The 22,813-nt window shown below is 38.2% G+C and overlaps 1 protein-coding gene across 1 annotated transcript in view; it reads right to left on the bottom strand.

Moving 5' to 3' along the window:
- Nucleotides 1-22,813, bottom strand: part of lpp (LIM domain containing preferred translocation partner in lipoma) — a 152,585-nt gene that overhangs the window by 90,046 nt on the left and 39,726 nt on the right. The window contains exon 4 of the mRNA XM_084354004.1: nucleotides 7,487-7,680. Coding sequence (XP_084210130.1) covers nucleotides 7,487-7,676 — 190 coding nt within the window. The 5' untranslated portion in view covers nucleotides 7,677-7,680. The remainder of the gene's footprint in view (nucleotides 1-7,486; nucleotides 7,681-22,813) is intronic.

Raw genomic sequence — 22,813 nt, 5'->3', positions numbered from 1 at the left:
GAACAACTGGTAGTTGTGGTCTAGAGAGCGCGTAACTAAACATTTTCATTGATATCACTGGTGCACCTGAAATTAACAGATAATTTTAACTGACAATTGAGGTTAGCCTAATTTGTTGTTGCATGTGCTGTGATTTAAATTAAATAAAAACATGTATTTGCACCTTGATTCCTGTTAACAATCATAAACAATGTGTAAGAAATTAAATTAAAATGTATTCTTGGGTGCGCTTAATGTTTTTATTAAGGTGCACCAGCACATAATTTAGGTGCACCCAAGAGGAGGAGGGTTAAGTTAAAATTAGCATGAATTCCCATTGGCAATGTTTTTGAGTTATTGTCAGATGTGTCTCTTTCATCTGTCAATTTTTGCTTTTTTAATGTTACCAGTTTAGAAAAAAAAAAAACAATACAATCCACCAATCAATTGTGTTAAAAAATTTTAAAATCCATATCGGGTTCAAAACTCCACACAGCATACGATGTGTTGTCTCATAATCCAACATCTCTTTATGCCAGAGCAGTTGATAGGATCAAATAGAAGACCACTTTTTGACACGTGCAAATTTGTTCTTCAAATCTTACTCAGCATTCAGACTTCCTTTGATTGTGTTGACACCACTTTGAAAGAACAGACACGATCTTGAGAAAACATTTTCACAACGCGACGATAAGGACAGAATTTAGAGAAGTGAAAAGTCTCATTGTGGCTTCACTTCACATCGAACTATAAACGGACGAAATGTCGATAAAAACCTCAACACTATAAAAACACATCCGAGAACAAAACACACAAAACAAACGTGTGAACTTTGAAGCAAAGATGAAAAGAGTCACATAATTCACTGATAAAGACTTTACACACAGTGGAGGCAAAATACAACAAGTAGTTGAGGTACACGTTCTACCGAGATAAAAGTGGCCTTTGTATACGCTTGGAGCAGGAGCCTGTGGTTTCTATGGGGACACTGACACACTCATTGGTGGATTTCCTGTAAATTCTCCTGGTGACACCCATGAGGGACTCTGACATAACAACCGGTAGTCAGTTTGCCTCTGGCCAGTCAAGCAGGGAGGAATAAAAACAGCTTATGCACATGGTCGACACTTTTGAACCGCTCTGAGCGAACAATTAGCGCGTTTCTGGTAACTTAGTGCGAGAAGTTTGATTAGAAGAAAAAAAACAGCACTTCTCGGATGTTTGGAACTTTCACTATGATTACTTCGCTACAAAAAAACCTATTAGCCGTGTTTCTGGCACAAAATGACTTTGGTGTTTCTTTATGTGGTTTGGTCTGGTGTTTGAAAGGAATCCCGATTCACAGGTTATAGATTTTAATCACTTAATATTTTAATATCATGAATGAAGTTGCTAATGATGACTCATTTCAGTATGAGTCATTTTTCTTTGGTGGCAGACACACCAGAAGAATATTTACATACACTTCACACAGAAAAAAAATCCCCATTTAAACAATTGAATAAGATCATTATAAACAGACATTTGAAGAAGGTTTTTGAAATACTGTATCACAAAGATTAAAGGGAAGTAGTTCTGGAGAAGAAATTCAAACTCAGAATTTTAATATTTACAATACTAATGAGGTAATAATACAAACTCAGAAATATTTATTTTCTCCACAGAGTAAACAAGCTGTTCTCAGAGGAAAATAAGGTCCCAAAACACTGTTTGAAGCTAGAAAGATGGCAGGGTCCGCCAAACATAAACAAAGTAAAACAGTTTGAGTTTGTGCTGTCCTTTAAGGTCAGTTTGATTATTCAGTCGTGAAAACAAAGAGTTTGTTTAATTAGTTTGTTTGGGCATAAAAATAAAAAAAAATCAGTCGAAGAAGATCCTTCTCTTCGGATTAAAATTTCTTCCCCAAAACTACATATTGCACCTTTAAAGTAGTAAATTTAAAAATAACGCAAGGGAGGAAGGCAAATATCGATTCGAATGTTATGTGCATGTATTGAATGAAAGGCAATATAATATCAAAATAAATCAGTTGAATGGAATTAAAGAGTAACTACTGGTCTGACTAAACAGAAACTGTTTCAGGAATGTGACCTCTGTCCTCGACATCACGTTTATATGATATTCGCGTAGTTTGCACTGAAATAGAGAAGTCCCAGGGAGCACTGAGCAGACTCTAACTAGTCATCTGTATGTGTTGATCTATGCAGACAGCTGCAGACATCCAAAAAACACGTGTGCAAAACATTTTATCAAGGATATCATTTCTGTGAGTTTAAATAAAATTGAAAAGGATGTCAAGGTAGAAAGTAAGCTATTAGCATAAAGACAGGCATATGAGGGATCAAGGAAGGCCAGCTTACACCACAATGCACTGCACCTGTTACATCCTCCGTCTGCCAATAACATGGAGGCTTTTTAACTAGTTTTCAAAGCTTGACAGCCTACAGTAAATGACGCACTGTTGTCAATACTCTTTTAACAAAACTGAAGCTAATATGCTTTAGAAAGGTATTGCAGTGCTATTGCACTGGATTGCATTACCTTGTACTGTATTCATGATATTTTGTCCATTTCTCCCACACTGTGTTGCAGAGCTGCTACCGATCTAATCACACATCCTTTACATTCATATCCTGGTACATTTCCCTGAAAACTTAAATATCTCTCAGTTCAGATGTTGCAGCAGATAACCCGCAGAAAAGAACTGGAGCACTGGCTACTCTACATAGTATAATTCATCTTTATAAATCAATCCCGACAGACCTTCCTGCACAACATGTACCATATGAGATCAACTTAAACCCTAAAGTCTGATCTGTTGTAAGGAATTTTGAGTGTCTGAGACCTATATGTCTTTCACTTCCTCCTGCTGGGGCTTAATCATGAAGTTCTCCCAAAAAAAAATCTGAGGGCAGACCTCGCTAACCGCCCCCGTCTGCACCGGCTCCTTTGTCCCCACAATAAACACGACCTCCGACTGCTCATTCCAGCCCTGACACTGGCCCCTGCTAGACAAAAGGACAGCGAGGCGCTGTGCCAAATTGACTCGCCCCTAATTTTTATGCTAATCCTCAATTTTACATCAGACAGTCCCCACATTTGATATAAAAGATATTAAATAAATAAATACAGAGAGACCCAGATTATCTGTTCATAAAGACGTCTTATCCTTTGACAAGTGGAGATGTCTGCTGATGGCTTTACATATTCGCATGTTCAAAATGCTGACAACAACCAGTCATCAGTCTCTTTATTAAAATTAATGTTTTAATGAAAAATAATGCTGTAGCAGCCCAGAAGTCAGAGAGATTTTACCAGCTGAATTTTCACTACCAGATGCTGCAGCCAGTAGGAAATTAGATACAAGCAGTAAGATAATGTTAAACACAATCCTAATAAAAGCTGCAGGACTTTAAAACAGTTATTAATTAGTGTTGTCTCCATATTTCCCCTTTCAAACCGACGGTGTAGTTGACCTCTGCTAAATCTTTACAATGAAGAAGACACTCTAAGCATTACCCGGTTTATGTAATTACTGTCAATGTGAACAGTGTGAGAGATAAAAAAAGAAAAAGTGGATTAACAGTTTTTTCTCAAGTCACAGAGGTCATGAGATTTTAACAATGTAACTCTGGTGAGACTGAATTTACTAAAGTTCAGCATTTACATCACAAAGTACAACATTACAACACTTTTATCATCTACAAATGTATCCCCACCCTCTTTATATTGTTTCATTAATCCTCTTAATACCCAGACATTGATTAATTGTGGAAAATAAGACAGTGGCAACCGCTCGAGATTAAATGTTTTGTCGTAAAAATGACATTTTGGAATTACAAGGCTTTAATAATGCCACAAATCATCAACTGGGAATAAAATCTTGTTTTTTTTAATTTGCTAAAAATCTGTGGCCAGAGGTAAATGTCAATAATAAGAGATTAAGGGTTCGTTTTGTTTCTTTCTTCTAGGTGTGACAGTCGAATACTGTTTGATTATATTTAACTGAATCTGCCACAATAACTTATGTACTAGGGCTCCAAATATATTAATATATTATTTTTTAGTAGACCACAAAAATTTGGAGCCTCTCAAACACATCTCATCCAGGGGCCTAACCTATAAGACAGATTTACAACGTGCAGCGGCAACACATTCCCAAGCGTGTTTGTCCACACTGGTTGATATGTCTTTCCTGGCTTCAATCTCCTCCATCATCTCCTCATCTTGTTTTCAAGAAGTTTTGATTTCTTCTCTTGGTCCATGGATATTCCCTTCCAAACCTACATTTATGCTTCCATTGTATGAGGGGGAAATCGCAAAGCAGTTGCCGTCTATTTAAGTTGATTTGAGATTTATGGAGACACGATCATAAGTTTCAAACTGGATTCTCAGAACCTGCTTAAACAAGGTTTTTATGCTCACCATCTTTAATAATTCGAAAACATAAGCACACCATCAGAAATGATTTCAAGAGCGTTTCTATAAATGAGGCCCCAGGACCGCCAAAACTTCAACACTGGTGATGTTCTTTTTCCCCTCCCTGGTGGGCACAGCTCAAACAGGAGCCATCTAAGAACAATTTTTTACAAAAACTAACATCTGGAGTACCAGACATGTCCACAACTCAAACCACAAACCCCCACAGACAGCGGTGTTTTCAACCTGACAGTGTTCTCGCTGCTCGCTGAATTTCATAACCGTTTCCCCTGTTTTGGAAATCTAGGGCTCTCAGGGGGTTTTGAGGGTGGAGGTTTAGATAATGTTCACATTACAACACATATACCAGATGGGGAGGGTGGAGATACAGTATATGGATGGGCGATAGCTTGTGTGTCACGTTGTACCTCTATAATTAAAATAATAATAATAGGATTTTGGTCAATCTTTAAACAAAGTGGTGTGTTATGCAAAAATGAAGCATCAATGCCAGTAAAAGGCCTACAGGTAAGGTGGAGGAGGTGTGTTATTATTGTATTATTTCTCACCACCAACCGAAAAAGATTTCACATGGCATTTATTCTCATATTATTCTTAACAGCAGAGAAAGAGTGGTTTCTCTTCATTTGCATAGATCATCCTATTATTGTGTTTCTTTGAGTTGAAAAGGCTGGCGCATGTTTTTCAGCACCAAAATATGAACACATAAACCGAACAATGAAACAGACGCTTCCTCACAGTTCTTCACTTACTTGTTACAGGAGCAGTCTTTATTTAGCAAAAGCCTTTTTAAGAAGGCAACTAAATATTACATCGCATAATATCAGCCTCTCTCTCAACAGATATCACTCAGCAGAGGTGATTATGAATGCAGTAGTTGCACGGTGGAGTCATATCTGCCTCATGTAAAACAGACACGCTCGTGCTCTGCAGAGCAAAGCCTGTTTGGCCTCTGTGTTTGTTCAGCTCAATTCTTGATTATTTGAGGATTTGATTTGGCTGAAACATAAACCTTAGTAATGCAAGACCATAATCACTAATCAAACACTAATTAAATAAGTTACTCAGAAAAATGATAGACCTAAACCTCTATTAGCGATGTGTTTTTGTAGAACTAAAACCTTTCTCACACAAACCATCAGCTCCCAAGAGACCTGAAAGTGCAGACAGCACAAGGCTTCCTGAACTCACACGACTGAAAAACCACAGTACTTACACTGTATGTTCATTACAAATTAGGTATGCAACACGGCCTCTGTTACAGTCAAGAACTTTAATCATGTAAACTAGCTGGGTGCAAGAGATGTGATAGCTATCCCCCATATCGACCATGTGTTATTCTTAATTTTATGTAAATCATATATGTAAATCATTACTTTTTCACGTACCAGTACTTCTCAGATACACAAAAGTTGCAAGTTACCACCAACTGATTCAGCAAACCTCCCAGAAATATGCATGTCAAAACGCCATTAGCTTCTGTTAGCAATTTCTGTAAAGCTTTTTAGACATGTGTTTAGACTGAACATGAAGGATATTTTAGAGGTTGCATGACTGAAAGAAAGACAATGCAAAGATGTGACTGTATGCACGACGAAAAATTTCATCCACAAAAATGTGCAATTAATGCAAAGATTTGCGGTTCCACTTGACAAATGTAAAGAAGTTAAAAAAGGAACGAGCGTACTCGGTCAGAGTCTGAGTTGTCTGTACGAACGGTATGGACGGTCAGCCGCAGCCAGATGTTCTTAGCAGAACTTAGCAGAAACAATAACCAAAAGTCAAAAGCCAAAAATAAGATCGGTGTTGCAATAAAACAAACAAAATGTAAAGGTGAATGATCATGTTGTGTTTCAGTGCCTTGATATGTTCCTATTCTCCAGCTCCAGTTCTGCCAAGGATGTTACGTTTTCGCTTGGTTAAGGTTGTTTGGTTTGTTGGTTGGTTTGTTGGTTGGTTGGTTGGTTGGTTGGTTGGTTGGTTGGCTGGTTGATTGGCTGGTTGGTGAGCTGGATTACACAAAAACTACTGAACGGATTTCCATGAAACCTGGATGGAGGATGGGTCTTGGCCCAGAATGGACCCTGTTTTTTCTCACTTTCTTTACCATTGCAAGCATTTTTTAAACATTTTTGTTAAATTCTCAGGGAATGCATGGATTTTGAAGAAAAATATTGGCGTATCTCGGTGGCTGGTATCTATGAGTGAGTACAATTTAATGCAGATCCAGACAAAATCCTGATCCAGCAGATTTAAATATGATTTATTTGATATTGGCTTAGGCTCAATTGAATTAAAGGCGACTGTTGGGCCTTGGCGGAGGTTTGTGCTCTACTTGTCATTCTATTTTTTATATTTTCTAACATTATTTACTGCTCCTCTCTGTTTTGCAGGTGATTGTGAAAGCTTTGGTGAAGTCTTGTCAAAAACCACATACATTATACAGTAGGTTGAAGTCACATCATTTATCAATTTCAAATTAAGTTTTTTAGGACTGTGAAAATGTGTAACTATGGAAACCAATATTAAAATGCTCTTGTATCTGGCAAAGAACAGATGAAAAAGGATGTATATATCATATTAGTAGTGCTGATTTATAAATGGGTTTAGGAAATGAAGGAAACGAAGGAAGATTCAGTAGCTGTTCGAAAGTGAAACACAGTCGGTCATTTAAAGTTGGGGTTTTGTGCAGATTTAAAATCAGTCTGCAGGAGACTGAAGGACTACTTACAATCAATACAATGACATTGCTACTCAAGTTCACTTGTTCCTGAGGGAAAGCTGTCGAGTTCATTGTTGAGAAAAATAAATAATTTAAGCGGACGAAAAACATGGATGGGGACTGATGCTAAAAAAGGAGAGTGCAACTTAATATATAAAGTATGTATGATGTCAGTAAAGTATGATATTTGTCAGGTAGGAGATCCTGGACAGTTTGGTCTGATCAGGCTGTAAACAAAGTTAAGATGCTCTCTAAACATATAGAGTGGTCTAGTCAAATCTGTGTCTAAAGTGACAGTATAAAAGCTCGATTTCAGTGATGTAGTGGTTCCTCCTGTGTTGTTACCTGCAGTGTCAGCATGGGCAGGATCTCCCGCCTGTTTGTAAGGGTTGAACTTGGGCTTGGGTGCGACCACAGGGGCAAATTTCTTGGGTGCCTGCTGCTGAGAGATGGAGATGCTCGCACTGGACGGAGTAGTCTCCATCCTGGCAGCCACTTGTCCCGTCTGGTCGTTATTGTTCGCTGGGCTCCACATGGTTCTGATGAAAAAACAGACAAAAGCTATTCAAACTGAAGCTCGGACAAGTGAATTCAAGAACGACAAAACATGAGTCGACATCGATGATAGAGACCCTCTAAGAATCGCTAAATGCCTTTAGAGCTAGGGTCGAAAATGGTCTCGACTATTACATTCAAATAACATTTATCCATTCGCATTTTCAGTCTGAAGTGCTGCCTGCTTGAATCATTTTTTAGAAATGAAACACTATCCGTTTCTTCAAGGATAAGAGCACCAGTGATCATATCAGTGAAGTAAGAGGCCTGAACAAAAGTAGAAAGCGGTCTCTTAAGCCAAACGTCACAGTTCTTGGAACAGTTATATCCTTTAGTAAAATGGAGACATCAAATAAAATGGAAATTCTTGCAAGTGACCACATGATTAAAACTAGAATTGCACTCAGTAGAGTGCATACCTCCACCAAAGCCCAACAGTCGCCTTTAATTTCATCAAGCCTAATGAAAATGTCAAACAAACCTAAATTTGAAACCACCCACAACTGCTTAACCATAATTTAAGCTCACCAGGTGTAGGATCTGCATCAAATTGTACGTAGATCGTTGAAAAAAGTATCAAAACTGTAGAACAGCGCCCTATCTTTCAATGTTAAAGAAACTGAGAAAAAAATCCTGGATCCATCCCTTTATCAGGATCCGCATTACAAGCCAAGGAACCACCAAAAAAACAAACACTGGTAAAAAAAAACCTCCTTGGCAGAGGTCATAACAAACAAAAATCTTTTTCTTTTGTTTCACAGTCATGACCCACCCTACTCTGCCTCTAGTACTCATGACCTTTATTTGTTGGGTAAGTTTGGTGTACGTATGAGGAGTGAGATTGGTTAGGGTTTGAATATCAGGGTACGCCAATCTGAGTCAAAGTAGAGCGGGTCATGCTTCTTGTTTAAGTAAATGATATAGTTACTGACGAGGTGCAGATTATCTAGCCAATCGAATGTTGTTGCGGTTAGTAGCAGCTTTGTAAAAGGCCACTTTAAAGTGTGTTACATCGTCCAACATGTTCTGAAAGCCCCTTTTCAAAAGGTGGAAATGACGGCGAGAGGGCTTCAACCATTTTTTTTTTTTTCAACTGCCATTTCAAGGTCTCCTTACAAGTAATTCTTGTAAGTACACAAGTAATTCTGTCCTTTCTTTATGTGTGAACAACCAAGTTCAATGAAGCCACACAAGTCACATAAAAGGATTTATGGAGAGATATCAAGGGGGCAGTCGGATGAAACCAGGGCTGCCTCCTAATGTACCCATTCCAAACTGGTACAAATATTTATTTAGTAAGACGACATCATAGGATGTTGTCTGAAGCACAGTGAAGCTTTAAGGTCAAGGAGACCAACAAGACTCTCACCCATGCTGGCCTCTCTGTGTTGCAGGCTGCATTCCAGACAACACCGTATGCCTCCTCCTTACACCAGTAAAGTTGTTGTTCCTGAGCTACAGCTTTGAATCAAGGCCAGAGCATTTTATCGCAGAACATTATGATGTTCAACTGAATTGGACATGTGGATATAAAATATCACGTTATCCTCTTAGTGATTTGTGTAAAATCTTGCCGTATCTATCACATGAAATATTGAGCAATGGCCAAAAATGTGTTTTGTGAGGTCAAAACAACCTTTGACCTTTAACTACCAAAATCTAATTAGTTCATCCTTCAGTCCAAGTGGAAGTTTGTGCCAAATTAGAGGAAATTCCCTGAGGGTGTTCTTTAAATATCGTGTTTGAAAGAATGGGACGAAAAAAAAACAACCTCAAAACATAAAGCCTTCATCGCAGAGCCATTAAAATGGGATGCAGCTGAATAGAGAAGTCACCAGCAGCAACACTTTCTTATTTCACTGCTACCAGCCTATTATTTGGTCATGTTCCTCATGCTGTACAACTTTAAAAATGGCAAAGCTCAATCTATTTTTGCAGCAAATTGTTGACAAGCTCATAAGATCCAACTTACTGTGTAAAACACCTTAAACTGACATTGTTTCCCTTAAGGATTTGTGCTGGTGGTTGAAATCTGTCTCCACATACAGCACAACTCTGTTATCGTGTGTGTAAGATTCAAGACTACTTTTTTTTATTTCAACTATTGAGTCAGACTATTGAAGCAGCTGATCTTATTATTTTGTCAAATAAAAAAAACAAGTTTCTGCACACAGTTCTGACGTGTATTCATTTGTCCAATTTGACAAAGTAACAACAAAGTGGAGAGGAAATCACTTTGAACTCTGAACCTCTCATCCTGTCTTGCAATGCCTACATGAGAACAACAGATCAAAACAGTGATATGTGAGACAAAGAGCGGCGAAAACAAAGTCTTTTAAAACCAAAAACACGTAATAACAGAAAAGATCAATGGTTTTTTCAGTGTTGATGCAGCTATCAGAACAGATATGAGATCAGTGTTGAACAATAACAGGACACTGATCCTGCAAGTAATTTTCTAAATCATATTTATTTATTTATCTTTACTGTATTTTATGATGGGGTAGACTTATATTGAAGAATAAAATTGTCACATGCAGCTAATATATTGATAGCAAATCAATATAATGAGTTTAATTTGCCTATTATGTTTTATTGGTGGACTTTAATGACCTTATTACAGTTACAGTGAAGAGCAGACTACAGCAGAGTAAGAGAACTCGCTGCGGCTGAGGACACAAACATCCAGTATTTCACCATCGCATTCTGAAATCACTTGAAATATTTGAACTATTTATACGCCGCGCTTTTTCCCATCCATCTTTTTGTTTGTGTTTGTTGTGCTCCGTTCTGATGTTTTTGCTGTTTATTATCCTCCGTCTGACTGATACAGGGTTTACATTCTTTCTCTGGAGCAGAGCAGAGAAGCCCACGCACAATCATCTTTTAATATCTGCTCAAATCCCTGCTCCTCCTGCCGTCTGAATGGTTCTTACTTTTGATATTTCTCCCCGCTCTTAATGCTACGATTCAGACGCGCGCTGGTGTCTCACACCCACCTGTCCTTTCAATGCAAATGCTTTCATTTTTCTCGACGTTCAAATGGCTGACAAAATAAAAGATGAATTAGAAGAAGAGAAAAAAAAAAGACGAAAATGATCTTAGCGTGTGTGAGTAAGACTCAATACACGACATGTTGAATGGAACATCGCTGTTTCCTGTACGTGGTTACATTTTTTGATGATGGCAAATAATTCATAGTGGAATGTCACTTTTGGGAACTGGGTACTGACGTGTACATTAAAACCACTTAAATCACTTTCTCTGTTATTTAAAATAAACTCTATTTAAAAAATAGGGATGTATAGGCATTTAGGGAACACAAACCACAACCAAACACACTCAATATATAATCACTCTTCTAACAGCTTTTCCTTTATTTTAAGTACAACTTCTGTATTAAATAATAACGTCAAGTTCAAACTAAATCTACTGTCTAATGGAGAAATCAAATGGTTAACAGTGTGTTCTGTAGTTCATAAAGAAGATCCTGTTTCTGAAAATAAATGTTTCTGTGTTCCTTAGCAGAACAATCACTTCTGAGAAGTGGAGGCAGCGAGCTCAGCGAGGTATATCTAAAACCTAAACCCAAAACCATCTGTATTATCAGATACCACAAGAGCTGAGCAGAAATAAACATGTTTTATGAGTCAGCCTTTTAAGATATTAAAATATTAAATATATTCATTATTTTTCCAATTAAACATCTCTCAATACTCCAAAAACAGCTTTCATAAAAGAGCTGGGTATTGTAGTTTTTTTAAGAAAATGTTACTAGTGCACTTGTTTGGTGCACTATAGATATAATACGTGGCAGTAAAAATAAAATGCAGTGCTCTTGTTCATCATTATTGGGGCTCACTGTTGCACTGCTCTCGATACCAAGACAATAGTTGTTAACAGGATTAATTCATTGTTGATTTTGGTCTTTTCATAGAAGGTTGAGAATAAGAAAAATATAGATTAACAGGCTCGTCTTTTATGAGAACAAAGCCAAGGCGAGGAGTCGAAAGTACGTGGCCAGTATTCAAACATAACATATCTGTTTCTCTCTAAGGCCTGGCAGTCATATGCTGTCAACTGTTTTCAGGGCATCAAATAGATTATGTATTTGAAAGCCACAGTATTCATCACCTTTTAACGTTGTGAGACATATGTCAAAACAAAGACTCTACTGTGGTCTGATTTTTGAGGCAGAAGGAATCGCACAGAAGACCATCCACTTCCAGTAAGCTTACAAGAATGAGTCAGACGTTCAACTTCCACAGAAACAGAGGAGGCAGGCCTTCTGAACATGTGTTGCAGCTGCCTTTGTTTGTGTTCAGCGTGCTCATTAATTGACTATTATCAAATGGCTCAATGACTCATGATGCAGTTTATTTTACAATTCATGTCATTGTGAAACACATTAAAGGAGCACTGTGTAGTTTCGGGGGAAGAAATTTTAATCCGAAAGAGAAAGATCTACTTTGACTGAGTTTTTATGCGTACAACTAAATAAACAAACTCTCTTTGTTTTCACGACTGAATAATCCGACTAAACAAACTGACCTTAAAAGGACAACACAATTTTTCATACTGTTTTACTTATATATATATTTATATGTGGCGGACCCTGCCACCTTTCTAGCTTCAAACGGTGTTCTGGGGCTTTATTTTCCTCTGAGAACAGCTTGTTTATTCACTTGTGGAAAATATAAATATTTCTGAGTTTGTATTATTGGCTCGTTAATATTATAAATATCAAAATCTTGAGTTTGAATTTCTGTGCCAAAACTACATAGTGGCCCTTTAAGGGAGGCTGAGCTGAGTGAAAGAGCTGAGTTTGCTCATTTTTATTTTCAGTGTCCAATAGCCCCTGAAAGTGACACAGCACTAGCTGTAGTGATAAATGTGAGTGATTAAGATGCTCTACCAATAACAACCTGCTCAAAGAGTTACAGATTACATGATCATCTGACTTATTTACTGTTTGGATTTTATTTATTATTATATTTTGGGCTTAAATGCTGGTTTGGAATATCCCCATATTTTATTTGATGTCTCTTATTTATTCCAACATATTTATAACTACATTTTCTTGTGGAAGGTCCAACTCCTTTTAGGGTTAGGGTTACATCATTTGTTTTGATACGTTCATAAGATGCTGTGCTGCATCTTGCATTTCTCACTTCTCTTTCATTTCAGACCTGCTGAAGACAGTGTAGTTTTCTGTTTCTCAGGGGCTTTCACAGATAAAACTGTATCTGAATCAGATCAGATTTAAAGACACTATGCGATGGAGCACTTCACAGTACAGTGTGACCCTCCAGTGAAGCAAAGTCAATATTTTGTATTAATTGTCATCTATGTGCTCTCAGTGATAGGGTACAGCTATGTCAGGCCATTAGTCTAACACAGGCAGATGAACACGCTGACAGTTTGGAGTTTCCATTGCACCCCGTATGTCTCAGGACTGTGGGAGGAAACCAGAGCACCCAGAGGAAACCCACACAGACACAATACATGCAGCACATACCTTGTGTATATCGACTCTTCTGTCAGAAAAGTCTGATGATGTAATAAAGTTATATATGATTTTTAGTTTAGTTTGACTTGGACTTTAGAGTTCTGTGATTTGCTGCTACTTTATAAGCTAATTAATGCATTTGCTTACAGCACTTCTGTATCAGCTATAATGTGCTCTGTGATAAAGTCGCTACTTTGCGCACACAGACAGAAAGAAGGTGTGAACAGACCACAAGAAGACATGCAAAAATGCACACCCACTTACCCACAGTACATTTCTATAAGTACGGCATGTGGCATAGGTCAAAAGTACACATGCAGTCAGAAAAAGTGCTGCCTCTGTATCAAAGCCTCATGAAAGGAAAGTCAATTGTGATTGCCGGGGCAGTTGCAAGATGACTCACGAAGCTGTGACACCGTGTTTAACAGTTTGCTTTATAGGGGGCACGGCAGTCGGGCTGTCTTCTCACAGCTGTTCCGCTGCACTTTTACAGCTGTCATTGAGGAACTGCTGCAGGTGTTTCTGCTGCATTAATCTTTTATACCCACCAAGGAAACTATCAAACAAAACCATCCAAAGAGGACCACAGAGAGTACAGAACTCTAACATAAAATGGCAGGGTTCAGACATTTTTTTTTTTTTTTTTGAGAAAGCATGACATGCTTTCTAGCAAACCTTTGTGGCTAGGAGACTGAATCGCATGTTGAAAACATACACCAAACTGCCGAACTTGATCCGGCAGCGTTTATGATCTGCTTTTCAAAATGCTTTAGTAGCTTCAATAGCTCCTTTTTTGCCTTTTTTAGCATAGACAAATACACAAAGATCCACAGGTGACTGCTGTTAACGCAGTAGACTCAGTGGATTTTATTTTTCAACAAAAGGAAGTAAAAGCTGAGAATCTAAAACTATTTTGTACAAACTACAAACTTACTTGAACTTGAGTGAATAATGCATTTGTTGGGGACTATTTCCAGCGGTGGAGTAATACACATTTGGTGAGCTAGCGAGTATTAAGCGACAGGACGGTGTATGTGCGAGTGACTCAAAATAAACTATAGCACCATCATACTAAAGGAATCTGTCACCAGTGCAACGGTGTGGCTCACTGCTGTGTTTTTAATAGTTTTTTGACAATAATCGAGCTCTGTGGCGCAGAAAGAGAAGACAGAGATGACGCTTGGTAAGATCAAGTCAATTTTGGTTTTGTTTTTCTTATTTGATTTGTTGAAAGATAGAAAAATATAGAATATCACCAGACTCAAACACAATAGTCAAGAGGCTGGAGGTGAAAGAGTAGTTGATAGTAGACAGCAGTGGAGTACATGACCAGCATGTTTAATCTAAAACTAGCCTCTACATCAGTAAATCTGTAATTTTCACGTCCTGTAAAGAAAAGCTGTGGTTGCCAATTAATTTGAAATGGCAAATCCAACAGCAAACAGTCGACTTACACATCCAGCACATACAGAGCAACATTCATCTGGAGTCATGTCAATCTAAGCACATTAAAGACTCCTTTTAGTCATTTTGGTCTATGCAAACTCCAGAGGGAAAGTGTGGCTCTTTAGCTAACTGTTGCTAACTGTGTATGTTTGCCATTTGTTGTCGGGCAGTTGTGTCGGTGGGTTTTTAACACAGAAATACTGACAAGGGTGAGAGTGAACCACAACAGTAAAGCTGTGGGCCAGAAAACAACAAGCTGAAAGACACTAAAATGATCTGTAGAGATGAAGGGAACTGCAGAGTTGGGTTCATTTCTACGAGCGACAGCTTTGACATTAAACATAGCTATTAAATCTATTGTTAATATAAAGATGTTGCAGCTTTATTATGGAGTATACTGTAATATTGTATGCAGTTACTGTGCATGCAGTGAATGAGCACTCAGACTACAGACTGGTCTTCATCTGTCTGTCACTTATGGACAGTATTTGTGTTCTTCACTGACTATATCTCGAATAAAGTCTGGGTAGAAACCATAATTTCTAAAAAAAAAAAAAAATACACAAAATAAAAATGTGGAGTTTTTTGGATGGATTTAAAGAAATGTCTTACAAACATAATTTTAAATTGGTAATAGTCAACTTCTTGAGTGTTAATTCCTGACCACACAGTGTACATGTAATGGCTGTAGAAAATCTGCATATAGATTGGTTCCCCTATAAACCTCGCTCTCAGATTGCTATTTGATTTGCCACCGGGCTGGATTTTTCCCGGAAAAATGACGATCTAGTTTCAGTACACAGAAGGCACATCTACCATAGCGCAGACAAAAAAAAGAAAAAAAAGAAGAAGCATTGTTTTCATTGGTTGCAATCCCCAAGTAACTGTGGAAACTCTACACTGTAAGAGAAAAAAAATCCCATTGATGAAGGAGGCAAAAAAAGGAATGATAGAAAACAAAAAGGTAAAAAAAACAAAAAACAAAAACAAGAGTGAGCGACGGGCATTCACTCTATGGCGAGCGCCGATGTTGTGTCAACATTTGTTCCACTGTTGATAGGGGATTCCCCTTAACACCAAGACTTCAGAAGGTTCAAAATGAGCATCCTTTCTACTAGATCAGTAAGCAACAAGATCCACCGACTGATGAATGCATCTGGGTGTTTTAATCAGATTTTATCAGTACTAAGATCAAGTTTATAAGGTCAAATGTGGGTTTCTTACAGGTTTTTTTTTTTTTGCTTCGGACGGTAACCAGGCTGCTATAGCTAACGTTGTCTTTGCAACAGTGGGGCAAACAGCATTGTGACAGGGAAACTCTAGGAGGGGGAAGAGTTGAAAAGTTGCCTATTTCTGCTTTAGCCTCAATAAACTGATGCTACATTAATCGAGGTACTGATATAAATATCAGAATCAGGGCACCAAAGCAGAGGTGGCCTAAAGATCAGAGAAGCGTGCTTGGGGAAAGTATAAAAGCAGCCCTTGCTCTTCCCTCTTTACCACCACTGGAGGTGCCATGATTGTTGCCAAGACCCTTAATCTTTCAGCTGCTCTAGGTGAGTATCTTAGGGGCCAGTGGATCAGACTGGTTGTACTGGGCAGCTTCCAGGTGTGGATGTGTGTAACTGTGCGAGTGTGATCAGGGCGCTCCTGCAAAGAGAGAACCTGGCTCTTAAGAGAAATTTCCCTGAATAAATAAATGTTTTTAAAAAATCATAGCCAAGAAAATCGGTGTCCGCTGCTGTCATTTGCTTTGCATTTTACATTTTGAGCCAACATTCCACAGCAATCTGCTGGTTTGCTTTACACAACAGGAGGAGGCTGCATATGAAAATGAACAAATGTCCTTAAAAACTCTTCCACACATCCTGTTTATACATTATATATATCAAAGGTGTTCGTAAATATCTTAAAGCTTATAAGACGAAGTGACTAAGATTTAAAGGGCAATTTCGCTGCATTTCTCCCACCTTGTGCCCTGTCCCATGAGTAGAGTTCAGTTATCTACACAGCCCTTGGTTCACTAGGCACCGATCAAAACATCACTTCAAAAGGACACTGCAAAGATGAAGATGGAGATACACTTTGGCTGGCAGATTTTTCATACCAAACAGAGGGGTGGTAGGCAACTGGGATTAGCACTCACGGTTCGTGACGCAACGTGCGGAGGTTCAGCCATGCGGATGAAAACGCTTTAAAAATTAAAGGTTCCCATCTGCAAGAAGCTGCTGCCGAGTCTTCCCTGCATCGGACTCGCTCTGCTTTAGAGGGCTGGTTGAATGGCTGAACAGGTTAATGCCACATTACACAAACAAGCGCTCGTTCGCCACGTTCCACTATTTGGAAACGGGGAAGTGCAAAGAGTTCAAGTGGTCATTATGGATCTAGAAATGTTTTGTGCTGATGGGTAAATATTTGAACGTGCCGGAAGTCTGACACCACGCTGCGTGTTGACATATTAATAAAAGCAAAAGGCTGTTTTGGACCTCTTTCAAGTGTTAAAAAATTAATACTGGGAGTGCAATACCAGTGTCAGGGCATTAGAGGACTGGGCAAGTCAAACATCATGTTCTGAAACATAGCTACTGCAAACAGCATAGCAACATGACAAGATCATCTCAACACCAACTGAGGAGCAAGGAATGGGATTTTATCACTGCTGCTGCTAATTTAGAGCCATTTACATTTAATATCAGTGGTGTTTACTATTTACTTATTATCATTATTTTATTTGAAAATACAATTAATGAAAAATAATTGTTATTTTAATGTCAGAATACTGAAATATATGCATCACAGGTACTGTTGTACCCTTGATGTTACATGGCTAACATGTAACATTCTGCTGACATTATCTGTACATCACCAGCAGTCACACAATGACCTAGAAATAATCCACTTTACAAAATTTTGGATTTTGCATGCATGTAAATGTGAGAAAGTAAGTAAGAATTTACTTCTTTATCCCTTTAAGACATAAAATTCCCTGCACAAGATGTGAGAGATTAATTTGTTCTTTTACTTATCCCTATAAAACATGTAGGGTCTGGATTAAGTAAAGTAAAACATCTCTGTTAAGTCCCAACACAGTGAGAGGTCTTGGTAATACTCCAACAGGGATAAAAGAAAGAGGACATTACTTGTATATATCCAAATGAGTTTTTGCATATGTTACACCCCTACAGGGTATCAGATATTATGTCTTTAATTAATTATGCATGAGGCTGCGGCGATGCAACGCAATCCTTTGGGGCAACTCCGACTGTCAGTGTTACGTCAACCAAAAGTGGTTGTTTTTGCCTGCTGAAGATGTTATTCTAAGTTTCTGACAATATTACCGAAACAATTCCTTCAGAGATAGACCTTATTGTGACCAGAAACACAAGTCTCGTTCGTGGAGAAGTCTCGCTCTAAAAATCTTACGAGAGGTGACAATGGTGGAAACGTGAGACAGAGGGTTGGAAAAAGGAGTTTGGAGTTTATTAAGAGGAACCGCCAGCAAGAATTGATTTCCAAAGTCATGGCTGAATATTTAAATGATTTCAACAATCTAGATGCGGCAACAACTGAAACAACTCAGGTCTATCATGGCAGGAATTGCTTCCCTAATGTTGTCAGACACTAGCATACTCTTGTAAGGACAAAGAAGAGGACTGCTAGCAAGTACACAGAGATATAAACCATGCCGGATTTAAAATACATGGTACACACTGAGTATTAACATTATTTTATTTGCACCTTTAATCAATGTATCTTTCAAACTTGAAAAAAAAAAAAATAGGTGCAAGGTGACTGATTAGTTATCAATTAATCTGCAAATAAAAATGTAAATTAAATTGATTTGTGAAATAGTTCCAACCAAAACAGACTAATTGTTTGTCAATGTTTTAAAGTGGTTCCATTAATGTGTTATTCAGCAGGTTCATTTTTTAGACTTCATGTTAGGATGAGGCACAGTTTCTGTTTTGTATTCCGATGTCTACAAGTAGGTGGTGATCATTAGATATTGAGATCATGATATCTGGTACATCTCAGGTAGATTTCTGAAAACTCCCCTTAAAATATTTGATGTACTGCAGCCATCAGTTTTTGTCACGGTCCAATTTTGGCCCCCAGTCCTTAATTTGCTCGTCTACAACATTTCATCAAAGAAAGAACAGGAGCTGGCACAGAGAAGTTAAACTAGTGACTTTACAAAGGTCTGACTTCACTGTGTGAAAAAAGGGTCCTCGGGGGTCTTGATACATTACAGTGAAGCACCTTCACCTCTAACACCAACAACAATCCGTCCCTTTTCAACACTCTTGTCTCAAAATCACCTGCTGTAAGTCAGTCTTCGCACCAACACTGGCCGCGTAACACAAACCAGCCGTGACAACAAGGAGTGAGAAAGCTAGCAGGCAAAATCACCTTTTTGTTTGTGTCAAAGCAAGTGTGCTCAGAGCTCAGTGAAGAAGAGGGTCTCCATCACAGCTAATCGTGTCCACACTCAGACAGTAACCCGATGAGAGGGGGGCTGATCCCACATTGACAGAGGCCGACGGGCAGCAAGTGTTCTCCAGAGGGGCGAGAGCAAACTTGTCGGTTGGGTTGCGCTAACGGACCTCAACTGTTACTTGTCAACTTCTACAACGGCGGTGCAACAGGGTGCTCTTTGTTTCATATCTACCAACAAAAGCACTCTACATTATATTAACACATTAATCACATGCTTCAATTATTTCTGACAGGAAGCACCGCTTTGAACTGTCACTGCGTGGAATTATTCCTTCACCATAGACAGAACGTGTTTCGCTGCTACAGTCCACCTGGCTCAGAGTCAGCTTTTAAACACAGGGAGTGCTCCATTTGATAAAGGCCAGAAAATTTCAGACCCATTTGTACGAGGAGCTATCAGACAGCCAGTGTAAAGCCTCTCATAATTAGGCTAATTACACAGAGGGATAATATGAAGGTTAATCAAATGATAAACACGGTGAATACCGATTTGTTTTCCCCATTAGCTATTGTGAAGACCCCAACCAGTTGATAACCATTACAAATGAGATTTGGAGCTGTGACTACTACAAAGAGTAAAAACCCCACCACCACCACCCTGCACTACCTCCCTGAGCAAAACAGAGGAAAAAAAACACAGGATAGCGGGTGAGAAAGGTAGCAGCACTGCTTTGATTTACCCATTTTAGACATCATGTGAAATGTATTCTCAAGTTGAAAACAGCTTCAAGGTGTGAAAAGGCTCTGCTACTGTACATCTGAGTCTACTTAGATTCATTACAGAGGCCCCATTACACTGACATTTAAACTGGAGGTGTTCAGTGAGTCATTTTTTTAGGTTTCTCTCATAGCTTGAGATATAATGTGAGACTTTCACAGACTTTACATTTGAGTCTCTAAATAGATTCACTATTTGAATCTTTTTAAATGTGTTTATTTATGGGTAAGCATGTGTCAGGATGATTAAGCTAATTTCTACATTGTGTCTATACAGGTATGTATGTATGTATTTATTTATTTCAGTGTGTGTGGATGAATTACTGAACAAGCCTACTGGCCCAGGATAAGGCAAAAAAACAAGACAAAACTATACGACTACAAATGAACGTAAAATGAACAGATAACAGATAAATATGACAAAATAAAAGGAAGCAAAACTACCACAAAAAGACAAAAATGACAACAAGGAGAGACAAAACAACTACAAATGAATGTAAAAATGCCTACAAAGAGACAAAAACGACTACAGATGAACAAAAAGTGACCGCAAAGACACACATATGACTACAAAGAGAGACAAAACTACCATAAAAAGAAAGAAAATGACGACAAAGTGAGACAACATAACTACTAATGAATGTAAAAATACCACAAAGACAGACAAAACAACTAGAAATTGATATAAAATGGCCACAAAAATGTCTACAAAGAGAGACAGAATGACCACAAAGAGACAAAACATGACTACTAATGAATGACGCCCTCACCTCCAAAAAGGCCCCCTGGACATGTACCATAACTCTAGCAGCTGAGTTCAGATATCAGGCTGTGGTCCTGTCAGCAAACAGTAACAGCTGGAGATGAATCAGTGCGCGGACCTTTCTTTTCTATCTCTGCTGGAACCGATTATTAAAGTGGATGTCTGATGTCAACTTACATGAAGCATCTGTACTATACTGTTACTGACAGCCGGTAGCTGTATGGGACAACCTGTATTTTTTTCAATGGGCATCAGAAAGACAGCCTTGCAGGTGCTGCAGCGTTTTATTATTAATGCTCAAATATCTTGCACAGGAAGTCTTCAAAAAGATGATATTTCGGTTTGTCTTGTTGCATTTTGCAGGAAAGAGAAGAAACTCTTAATACTGTGAACTGGCCTAAAGTTTGAAAAAATAAATAAGTTGCGACTACTTTTCGCTCTGTTGCCGAGCCCGAGCACAGGAAAAGATGTGTGCTTGTAAATAACAATTACTGTTAGGAATTTGGTCCATAGATATTAAACTGTTATTTGGGTTGTTTTGTTACAAAGTATGTCATTGTTAGTGCAGGATACAAAAAGTGGACTTTTAGTCCTTGTTACATCTCTGACCCCTTTGTACCAAACAAGCTTGTACATATTTGAGATCTGCAGAGGTCTTTCATCTGTTTTAAATTCCCCAAATGAGAGGTTCTGTACAAGTAATTGTGCTCAATTTAATACAGTAATTTCTCTCTATGGAGAGAGTACTCCCACAAATCCTTCTTTTTTTCTATCTCTGCTTGACCTTTTTTGGCTGTCATTGTAAAACTGAACAGTTGTAGCATTTACATAATAAGAGGCACAGAGAAAGTTTAAAGGGTCAAAATACTTGTTGAGAAAATCTAATGTTTGAATATAAGGTCTTTTGGGCTTTTAAGTGTAATTTGCAGGGATTCAGAATTATAGCAAAACACAAGAATTACATTCCTGCTTCACCTGGGCTTAAAAATACCACATATTCCACTAGATAATAGCTCTGTTTGTTAAAGTAACACCTCAAAACTTCCTTACAAGACTTGCGTGACTTTTCTGAACAGCTGTTGAGTAGTTTACTTGAGTTGTTGGCCTTTGCTCCCTAATGACAGCAGCACAACTTTTCTGTAAATATGTGAATCTGACTTTAATGCTGACTGACAGCTTGTATTGGCTTGGGATATATCAAATAGAATTGGATGGCTTGCATGACTGGAGTATGTGCTCCTTGATACTGCAAGTGGTAAGATGCGACGTCTCAGGAGTTTATCTTATCTGAGTCTCAGGAGGTTACTGACTGACAGCTGTAAATATATCACAACACAACCATAACCATCTCGCGCATACCTCTGTGATAGATAGCAGCCTTGAAAAAATATATTTGCATCAACAAACAAAGAAAGGATCTGTATATTTCACATTTTCAGCAAATCAATAGCATATGACAGAAGATGATCCACCTTCACTGGATTGTAATGGGTCATGTTCTCTTACAGAAGCATATGTGGATGGATGGCATGAATGTCATATCTCTAGCTAATGCAATTTCACATTGCCGTGGCTACATTATTCAAGAATAACATTAACCATCATGAAGAATAGAACTAAAGCAACTTGTTCAACTGAATAATACTGTCCAGAAACAGAAAAGTACATCTCATTGTGTAAGGCAGCAAGGCATTAAATCCCGTACATAATTCAGAAGACAAAAGGGCAGAACATCAGAGGAATTGGGACATTTTACTCAAACTACAGCATTTACATTTTAATTTAGGGGTGTCATGTTTTAGTTACACACGCTTTGATCAATTGTGACACATTTTTCTTTCAAAATGCAGTCTCATGCTCTGCGTTATTTGTAAGATGCAACTGAAGAGACTACTCGCAGAAGCTTAAAGAAAGTAAACAGAAACAGCCAACTTATTTATCAACCAGTCTTGAGGCAATTTCTCACAAAAGTGGTTGCAAAGAAACGATACCGTACAAAAGTAAAGATAGAAATGGGCAAAAGTATGCTGACACTATGTAAAAATAAGGGCACGATAAAGAAGATTATGATAGAAAAGCATTTGTGCAGTATCACAAATTAGTAAAAAAAGACGGAGTGTCATGCACAGCTCTCTAAGGCTGAACTTGAGCTCAATGCTCAAATCAGTATGCTAGCAGGCTCAAG

The sequence above is a fragment of the Pagrus pagrus genome (assembly GCF_965226575.1).
Source record: "Pagrus pagrus genome assembly, chromosome: 6".
In the NCBI taxonomy this organism is placed as follows: Eukaryota; Metazoa; Chordata; class Actinopteri; order Spariformes; family Sparidae; genus Pagrus; species Pagrus pagrus.
The sequence above is the reverse complement of the archived record's forward strand: the minus strand, read 5'-3'. Positions and strand labels throughout refer to the sequence as shown.